Consider the following 9,871-nt stretch of genomic DNA (forward strand, 5'->3'; position numbering starts at 1 on the left):
TACACATTCACACTGAGTCAAGAAACCCACACAAATACACACAGCAAGACATAGGAAGCAGAAATGAACAGTCAAGACCACGACAGATAAACAGAAAATCCCATAATGGAAAAGCAGAGAAAACAGAGAGAGGGAGAGAAAGAGAGACTCAGAGCAACCACAGAATCTCACAGCAAATTGAGTGACTAATTGCATTGGATTCGTTAATTTGAACACTGGCACATCTGATAGGAGCCCATGACATTGGTTAGGAACGCTCTGTCCTACAAACCACGACAACTCATCTCTTGTGATGTCTCAAATGTGGAACAATCCAGATTCGCTCTGCTGTGTCTGATGTTATGCTAATTCTGGTTCAAATATCAGTAAAGAGCAGCACTGACCAGTCACCGTTCACAAGAAATTGGAGAAGTCTCAAAGACTATCTATTCTTGGTTCCTCTTTGCAGGATTGGAGGCGGAGAATACACACCGATCTGTTCCGGTGTTTATGACAGTGTAGCTGACTTCTGTGGGTGTGATCATTGAGACAAAAGTCTGTTTTTGTTGTTTCTTGTTCATTCGTTCAGTTTTGAATGCTTAAACCTTGCATGCCCCAATCTTATCTGCACTGTTTCTGTCTTTTACAAGCACACAAACACTTTTGTGATGGCTACATTTGTGAGGACATAATCTCCAGCTTCTCATCCTGACCTTATCCTGACCACTAGCACCCTAAACCTGTGTGAGAAAATGCCCCCTTTACAATGGACATCACAGAAATAGCTGTGCAAGTTTTAAGAGGCACACCCATTAAGATAATGCATTCCCTTCCCTAGCGTGTATCTAGAACTTCAGGACGTTACTTTGACTAGTCTGACAGGAATTTCTTGCGGACTACCCATAACCATATAAAGATTTCTTGCCTCACCCAGACCTGAACTTAAACCTAACTATAGCCAATGATGTGTGATGATGTGATGATGTGACTTGCGTTTTGTCCATAGAACCTGACAGTGACAGTATATTTTAGTTCCCGCTACACGAGTGATTCCTGGAACTCTAACCCACTTGCACCCGTAATTAAACGAGTACTTCCTTCATTACCCAGAAAGACACAAACGAGGAAGAAATATTTTTTCCATTTGTTTATCAGGAGCTGAGTCATCATTAGTTTCCTTATTACAATCAGAAGATCCCAAGCAGGACACACTTGTTTTAAACCCTGAATAATCAGCCTACATTTCCCTTTCACCTTTCACACACACAAGGTAATTACAGCAAGGGGTGAGATAAAAAATGGATTTCAGAAGGCCTGTAATTTATTAATCATTTTGTCTTATATGAGACTGGAAAATTGACTTGTTAGGCTGCAACTCAGAAGGTTTCCCTAAGGTTTGTGTGACATGATCTCAACTGCTACAAAGAGCTCTTTTACTTACAAAGAATTGACAGAGAAAGCCAAAGTGGTTCCAAAAAAATGTCATAATGTTACAAACTACAAAAATATGATAAAAAAAATATATATATATATATATTAACAGTGACAGCAAGATGCCTACATCAGTTCAGATTTTGTTTGATGGACAATCTGGTGTAGTATCTCCACTGTGGGTTTTATCCATACAGGTGTTTCAACTCTCATTTTATTCTTTTGTTGTGGGTTGTCTTTTCATTCTGACCTTTAATCCTCTGGCATTTAAAACTGAAAGTCAGTTTGTTTAACGAGCCAGTAAACTGACAATGTAATAGGGCTCTATGGTGCCTTGAGTGCTAATATGCTAACAATAACTCAGTGCTAGGATGTTGATCTTTAGCACGTCCACCATCTTTGTTTTTAATAAGTAACATGTTTATCACACAAAAAACCCACATACAGCTGAGGCTAACAGGAATATCATTTGTTTTGTACTCCATAATATAAATGTATCCCGAAAGTTAAGGTCACCCAAAAAGATTACATCCTGAGAGAAAGATAAATGCTACAGTGGTATAAGCATTCATGGCAATCCATCCAATTGATGTAATAAAGTTGATGTCAGATACAAAGAGCCAACTTCACGGTGGTGCTAGCGTCACAAGATCACCAAAGTCAGCTGACTTCATCCACTGGTGATGAATCCCTGCACAGAATATCATGTCAGGTGAAATATATATAAGGTTAGTGGCAGTTCTAATAACATTTCCGCGTTTCCATTTTGTGCAGCAGTGGTAAACGTTTTAATGATTCTGTAAACTACTGTAAATCATTTTGATGACAACAAGCTTAAATATCTTGGTACCTACATTTTACTGAGGTCGTTCTGCAGCACGGTGGGCTGTGGTGTTGGGACTGGAGTAAAAGAGGATGATGACACATCTGATTCCATGGAGGGGCTCCGATTAGTCAGCGGCTTTGGTGACAGGTCAGCTGGCGATGATTCCATGGGTAAAGCGGGGTTTTCGATTCCGTCAGAACTCTCTGAACTCTCTGAACTCTCTGAACTATCCTTTCTGTTTTTACGCAAGGAATACTCCCTAACATCATGGATGAATGCTTTCTCTGTGTTTTCTTCCCGCCTGAACAGGATAATGTAACATTTTGTCAAGTACTGGCAAAACAGGATGCCGTAAGCTGAGATGAGGATGACGACCATCTCCACTGCTGGGACGTACGGGCCTGTGACATTGACATAAACTGGAGCAAAGATGATCCAGGCGATGAAATAAATCAGCATGGAAAAGGTGATGAACTTTGATTCATTATAACACTGAGGTAGCTTTCTTCCCTTGAAAGCAAGAACCAAGCAGATAAGGGCCAAAAGCCCAATAAAGCCCAGCATGGTTCCGAATATGGGAAAAAAATTCTCATCGCACATCATCACACGTTCACTTTTATTTGGCTGTAACTGCCATTTGGGCTCTGGAGGCCAGAGTGCAAGCCACAGGGCACAGATCAGCACTTGACAAGCCATGCACACTGCAATAATGACGTACGGTTTGTAGAGTTTCTCCAGGACACGTTTAGTGTTGGGGTCAAATTCAAAGGCCAAGATGATTTTAAAGGACTTGACCAAGATGCAGGAGATGCACAAGGTGAAAGTCAAGCCAAAAACCACCTGTCGTGCTTGACACTGCCATTTGCTGGGTCTACCACCAAATAAAATGACACTCCCAAATGTGCCCATAAGAGAGAGGAGAAGCAAGATGGAAATGGGGCCCACGGATGAGCGCACAACAGGGGTTTTCCAGCTCACAAGGAAGATGATACTAACGGCAAGGGTAAGCAATATTCCTAGAGCAGTTAATGCCAGCAGCACAATGTGATACGTATTACGCCAGTCCATGAAGAGATTTCTTTTAGGGAGACACATAGATCTATCTGGGGAGGAGTATTCAGTGGTGGTATTACACTCTAGACACTCAGTGGAATCTGTAAACAGAGGACAAATACTCACTATAATCTTTGTTGTATTTATCTTATATCTTTCAGTTATCACAATATCAGCATTAAGGTACATATTGGTTTATGACAAACCAATATGTACCTGTATAGTTAATCAATGTGACTGGAGTTTAGTCAAATACACACCAGTGTCATTGGTATAGTAGTTCTCAGGACAGCGGATGCACTCATAGCAACAAACAGGCTGACCATCCGCTGACTTCTTGTAGTAGCCTGGAGGACAGCTGCGTGAGCACCTGGAAGTCACATTTTCCTGAGAAGAGAACATAACCTCATCAGACAAGTGATGTCAGTTTTACTTTTACACATACAAACACGGACAGCAGAGAATGAGAATACACAGATATGAAACAGTGACAAATATTAGATAAAGGATTAAAATAACTCAGCAGTAGCAGAAATATAGTCTTTACCGTCTGTTCTAGGACAACATTTCGTGCTTCTTTTGAGGTGAAAATCAGTTTCTTGTCTTCTATACTATATTGAGCTACAGTGTAGCTCATGTCCAGAAAATCTGGTGAAGTCTGCTTCCATAGGATAACATCGTATCCTGTGTCGAGGTCACCCCGGCCATCAAAGGAATATTTCTTCCCATCCATGACAAACACTGCTTTCCGTAAGGCTGCCCGTAACTGAAATTCCAAAGTTGCGAAAACTGTGATTATGATAACAATTAAAGATGCTGTAAAGCTACACTATATGTGTCTGTGTGTGTGTTTACCTCCAAGGGTTGTAACCTTCTTGTCCTACAGTCCCTGTCCATGCAGAGGTCAGCAATGGCCTGGACTATTGCTTTAAATGCCAAATCAATGCTCAACACAGCATATGGATAGATCATGCTTATTAACTTCTCAGTGGCACTGGAAGTATTACTAGAGTCATCCTTCCAGTTTTCTTGTAAGAACTCATACAGGAATGCGTTGTTCTTGTGATGATCAGGGTTTACATCAAGATTATTGAGATACTGCTTTATCTTGCTTGGGTTACCAGATTTCAGAGTGATCCCAAAGATTCTTCCAACGTCCTTCAAACTGAATTTTGTGAGATTCAGGACATCAGTTGATTGCGACCAGCTATCACTGGCCACCCAAACTTTCCCCCTGCCTTCGGGTTTGTTTAGAAGACTTCTAAAAAGATACATCATATGATAAGATCTGGCGAAGGACACGATGACCGAGACATTTCTGTTTTCAGTGATGGTTCTGATCGTAGAGTCAATATTGTCATGAATTGAGTGGTGATTCAGAACACCTGAAAGAATACGGGTGTAGGCAAAGCAGATGTTGTTCTTGTCTGCATGGTACCGCAGGCGCTCAACTGCATAGCGACCATAATCACTGTCAGTTGTTACTACACCAATCCAGTTCCACTGGTAACTTCTTAGAATCTCGACAATGGCACGTGCTTGGTGATCGTCCTCTGGTACTGTCCTCAAAAAACTTGGAAAACGGACTTCATCACTCAGAAAACCAGCTGTTGAACCATAACTGATCTGTGTAAAGATTACGGAACATCACTTAGACATGTGACATGTACAGTACAGCGGCAATATATCAAATTCTGTCTGCACTGATTTAAATATGGCAAAATGGGGAACAGGTAGCCTGGCACTGTCTAAAGCTAACAGTATCCATGTTATCTGTGTAACCACCTAATTGCAAAAATAAAGACAATTTCCTGTCAGACTCTGGGAAATTACTCGCTCCTGTCTCTGATTGTCTAGAATGAGGTGCGTTTTTCCACGCTAATTTTCAGACAAAGCCAGTCTAGTTATCTCTCCTGCCTTCCAATCTTTATGAGAATTTAAGCTGAATGACTGCTGGTGACACTTCAAACTTTTTAGTTTTTAAACTGACCTCAGGGATGTACTCCAGGTCAAGTTGCCTAGTAACAGCTATGGATATTTCTGAGTGGTAGCCACCAACGACAGCCAGCACAGAAGGGGAGGATTGCTGTCCACCTGTAGAGTTACCTGTAAATTTATTTACATTTTATTTTTATTTAATTCACACACAATTTTTTTAATGTTCAACGTGTTAATATTGCAAATACTGAAATATAAATCGTGTCTAATGAGAAATGTGTCTTATATGTTTTGAAATAAGGTTAGTTCATAGAACTCTACAAAGTACTTGCAAAATTGCAAGTCTACTACATGTGACCTGTGCATTTTTTAACCTTTTTAATCCAAGATAATTCAGTGGAAGATAAATTGTAGTGCCTGGTAGGTGACTGGCAGTCTGCAAAAGACAATATGCATGTGCCTTTTAATACTGTACGAGTGCTGTTTGCTGCAAAGCTAATTGCAGTTGGTGAGTTAGCAAGCTGTTGCAGCTTCAATAAGAGCGATTTAATGAACCATGTGTCACTGGGTAAAGTCAACAAAAGAGATCAGGAAATCATGTGACATGTTAGACGTGTTGACAAGATCTGCTGTATAAAACTGGCACACAAGATTTTTCTCAGTGGTTAAGTCATGCTTAAAAATTAGATGTATTACACTGGATTAAATTTGATTTCAAGAATTCAGCATATACTATTACAGTTTACTAGACTATTTGAATGAAAGCATGTGATTTAATCTCTATTTGACATTAGATAATGTAGTCATAACCCACTGACAATTCCTTGCATTCAAACTGTAAGGGTGGTCTTAACCAAAGCACTGTTAAAAATGTCAGTCTTTGCAGTGTGAATGCACATTCTAAGACTAAAAGTCAAACATAACATTTAAAAAAACAAGCTAAATATTGCCATCTCATGTTGTGTTGCAACTATGTTTCCCACTGATCTTAAAAATGTCTTTTAAAAACAATTACCAATGAATGTCTATATTGTCAGATTTCTAAATCAATGAGGTATACGTATGGTCCTGAGAGTACTCACCATTTCTCTTTGTGAAGACCATGGTGTTTCTCAGGGCGGTGGTAACATCGGAGCAGGAGTCCACTATGTGGTATCCCATGGTGAGGTTTCCCAACTCATGATTCTGGTTTATCTCCTCCACTGCCCGAACCATTATTAGAGACTGGACCAGCCGAGCTACACTGAACCTAATGATCCAGTCACAGTAATTAAACACAAAAATACCCTTCTTTAACACACACAGAAGAGAATAGAGTACAATAGAAAAACATATTATTGCTACAACTGAAACTGTACAACCTTTTTACAGACAAAATGCATCAAAACATAAAACCAAATAGAATGACCACATGACCACAGTCATCAGAAATAAATATTACCTGTCACAGGTCCGGTTATCACTGCCATCCGCATTATAGGTAACCTTAACACTTTCATGTATTGGGAAAAGACCACCAATCATAATGTCACCTGGAGCTATGGCCTCATATGTGCATTCTGCACTAAAAAATAGGTAGAAAAACACGGAGAAAAATATGTAGAAACTGAAAAAATGCGTCATTGCTTTCTCGTATTGCTGTCCGTCCTATTCTGCCTTGTGCACAATTGTCTACATCTCGTCTCACAAGTGTGTTCAGAGACAAGACAAGACAGCATTGCCGATAAACTTCCTAAACTTGAAATACTACTCACCATTTTCCTTATATTTTCCATTGTCTTGTGGTTTGTTTCACTCGTGTTAGCCTTCACATGAAATGTGAAAAATGTTGGCTCTCTTCCTGGTGTTTTGGTATTGTTTTGATAAGGTGACTGCGGTTAGACTTATCAATACTAAAGTATCTAAACTAACTGGCCACCTGTACCTTGATGTGATCCTGTCCGTTTTCTGGAAAGACAACTTTGGTGACAGTTTTGTGAAACCCTGCTCTATGGCAGCCAGCTATGTGATGTAAAAGAAAATGTGACACATCAGACCAGGCCACCTTTTTCCATTGCTCCGTGGTCCTGTTCTGATGCTCCCTTGCCCATTGTAGGGGCTTTGGGGAATGGACAGGGGTGAGCATGGGCAACCTGACAAGTCTGTGGCTATGCAGCCCCATACTAAATAAACCGTGATGCACTGTCTGTTCTGACACCTTTCTTGTCAGAATCAGCAAAAACTTTTTCAACAGTTTGAGCTATGGTAGCTTGTCTGTTGGACTGGACCACACAGGTCAGCCTTTGCTCCTCACATGCATCAGTGAGCCAGGAGCACCCATGACCCTGTTGCTGGTTCAGTGCTTTTCCTTCTTTGGGCAACTTTTGATAGGTATACTGACCATTCTGCAAAACCTACAAGAGACCCAGTCGTCTAGCTATCACAATTTGGCCCTTGTCAAAGTCCATTTGTCCATTTTTCTGCTTAAAACACATCAACTTTGTGGACAAAATGTTCACGTACTGCATAACATATCCCACCCACTGACAGGTGTTATGACAAGGAAATAATCAGTATTATACACTTGACCAGTGATTATTACCAGTCATAATGTTATGGCTGACCAGTGCACAGAAGTACCATACTAACTATAGTATCGAGGTACTACTTCATTCGATTATTTTACATGTTTTTTGTCTTCATACACACTACTCCACTATATTTGAAAAGTAATGTAGTTTTAACTACTGGATTTGTCAGACCTGCATGACCTGTTAGTTACACATGTATGGTCGCATTATTTTAGAGTACTAGCCAGTTTAGTCAGTTGCAGATTTCCCAGAAAAACTTAAAATGCAAAACGGAGGTAGCTAATTAATGAACTGACAAATAAATTAATTAATTAATCCCAGTATGTGACGTTTGAGAAGGGAAGTTCTTTTTTGTGTGTTTTTTTATTTTTATTTTTTATTATTATTTTATTAATATTTATTTTGGGTGAGGTTTTTACTGTCATTATTTACGTTCTGGATTCCATTCATAACTGTGGCGGCTTCAGTTCACGCCCAGCTCTGGCGTGAAAGCAAGTTAACACGACGAGATTCCAGGAGCTTCACTCTGGAGGCCCGAGGGCCGATGGAACCCTGGCACGAGACGGCGGCGCTGAGGCGTCTGCGCATACGCGGAACGTTTGTGAACGGGAAGGAGAGGAGGAACGGACCTCGACATTACGAACTCTTAATTACAGTAGGAGGAAGTTTGGCCAACTTCTTGGTAAAAAGGAGAGACAGGCTTACGGCATACCCGTCGCAGCCAAAAGTCTCTTTCCTGTAAATCAAGTTATTATACAAGCAAATGTTAAATAACTTGAGGCGGAATCGAGGCAGCTGGTAGAGGTAAGCAAACTTTTTGTTTACGTCATTAGCAAACTCCTGTATAACAATTTCAGCCACTGATTCAGTGAGCCTGTTCACTACACTATAGTAAGCGTTTGTTTGACGTTCAGCTTAAAGATATGACAATATTAGTTGTTTGTCATGGCGCGTTCAGTAACAAAAAAGTTCTTTAAGAAAGAGACTTTAGTTTCGCTTTGTGCTTCGGTGCAAACTAAGAGCAGGGTATTTTCTGCGCTGCTGTACTTTTTGTACTCATACGTTTTCATGACAGCTTTTACAGACAAAAGTTAGATCGTATTATATGGGTCCTGTATGGGTTGAGAGGGGCCTGTGGATCATCCCACAGATATTTGATCAGTTTGGGATCTGAATTTGAAGGCCAGGTCAACACCTTGTGCTGTTCTTCCTGTTTTTTTTTTTTTGTTTTTTTTTTAGTTGTCCCTAAACCGTTTTTATGTGTGGTGGGGGTGCCTGCTCGGCTCTAGGTGGGTGGTACATGCCTAAGTAACACCCACATGAATCCCAGGTCCAAAAGTTTCCCATCTGAACATTGTATTGTCACAAGATCATCAATGTTATTTACTTCTCCTATCAGTGGTCATAATGTTAATCAGTGTACATTGTTACAGGACAAACTACCCAGCCACATACAGCATACACAGTTAGCTTTGCAGTATGGAAAAGCAGTTTACACACTCATTAATGCATCTGTTTAAATAATAATAATTCCCGCCACAAGAAAAAGTTTCAGCTTTCTCTTCAAAGACAAGATCATCTGATTGCAAAGTGTGATAAGTGGCAGCATCCTCTAGTTGCAGTTGTGAAACATTTTTTAAAAGCTGCTGAGTTGTTTCAATGATAAACCACACCTTCTCTGTTTTTGAAGTTTACATTGTTGCATACACAAAATAAGGCAAGTAGTCTACTTTGTATAATTAAATACAACTGATCTGGTTCATTGATTCATGATCTGACAGTGTGAAAACTGAAAGTTTGGTAACTGATTATTCATTTGAGTAATAGCTTGATAAAATTGGCAAAAAGGGTGCAGTTGGTTACAGCTTAAATTTGACTGATTTTTGATTTGCTGTTGTAGCCCCTGTAATCTATATAATTGTAAAATAGTTTCTAGTAATTAAAGACGCACAAGGGGTCATATTTTTTTTCCTCATATCCTATAACTTTATAGGAAATTGAAATACTTGAATTGAAATACTGAAATAATAATTGCTAAATTAATTAAACAGTAACAATAACTGGTAATGTTTAT

At 39.8% G+C, this 9,871-nt stretch overlaps 1 protein-coding gene across 2 annotated transcripts; it reads right to left on the reverse strand.

Moving 5' to 3' along the window:
* Positions 1-800: 800 nt before the first annotated feature.
* On the reverse strand, positions 801-7,002 carry LOC311499336 (G-protein coupled receptor family C group 6 member A-like). Of its 2 annotated transcripts, XM_084560287.1 has the most exons (8): positions 6,669-7,002; positions 6,310-6,476; positions 5,280-5,395; positions 4,145-4,915; positions 3,837-4,055; positions 3,550-3,676; positions 2,265-3,390; positions 801-2,101 (listed from the first exon to the last, which is right to left on the reverse strand). In XM_084560287.1, the coding sequence occupies exons 1-8, from the start codon at positions 6,848-6,850 to the stop codon at positions 2,071-2,073; spliced, it is 2,739 nt and encodes a 912-aa protein (XP_084416413.1). In that variant the 5' UTR covers positions 6,851-7,002; the 3' UTR covers positions 801-2,070. The 2 variants fall into 2 exon arrangements, with proteins under 2 accessions (XP_084416413.1, XP_084416414.1); XM_084560288.1 differs by lacking the exon at positions 6,669-7,002 and having other exon boundaries at positions 6,310-6,507.
* Positions 7,003-9,871: the final 2,869 nt, after the last annotated feature.

The sequence above is a fragment of the Chelon labrosus genome, assembly GCF_963514085.1.
Source record: "Chelon labrosus genome assembly, chromosome: 14".
NCBI classification, from domain to species: domain Eukaryota; kingdom Metazoa; phylum Chordata; class Actinopteri; order Mugiliformes; family Mugilidae; genus Chelon; species Chelon labrosus.

What these genes read in the sequence shown, in the direction of transcription:
- LOC311499336 (XM_084560287.1), bottom strand. Translation starts at nt 6,850, where the DNA reads ATGACGCATTTTTTCAGTTTCTACATATTTTTCTCCGTGTTTTTCTAC. An exon ending in GGTCTTCACAAAGAGAAATG is followed by an intron (nt 5,396 to 6,309) that starts GTGAGTACTCTC and finishes ATAAATTTACAG; the next exon opens with GTAACTCTACAGGTGGACAG. An exon ending in CAGAACGACCTCAGTAAAAT is followed by an intron (nt 2,102 to 2,264) that starts GTAGGTACCAAG and finishes TATTCTGTGCAG; the next exon opens with GGATTCATCACCAGTGGATG.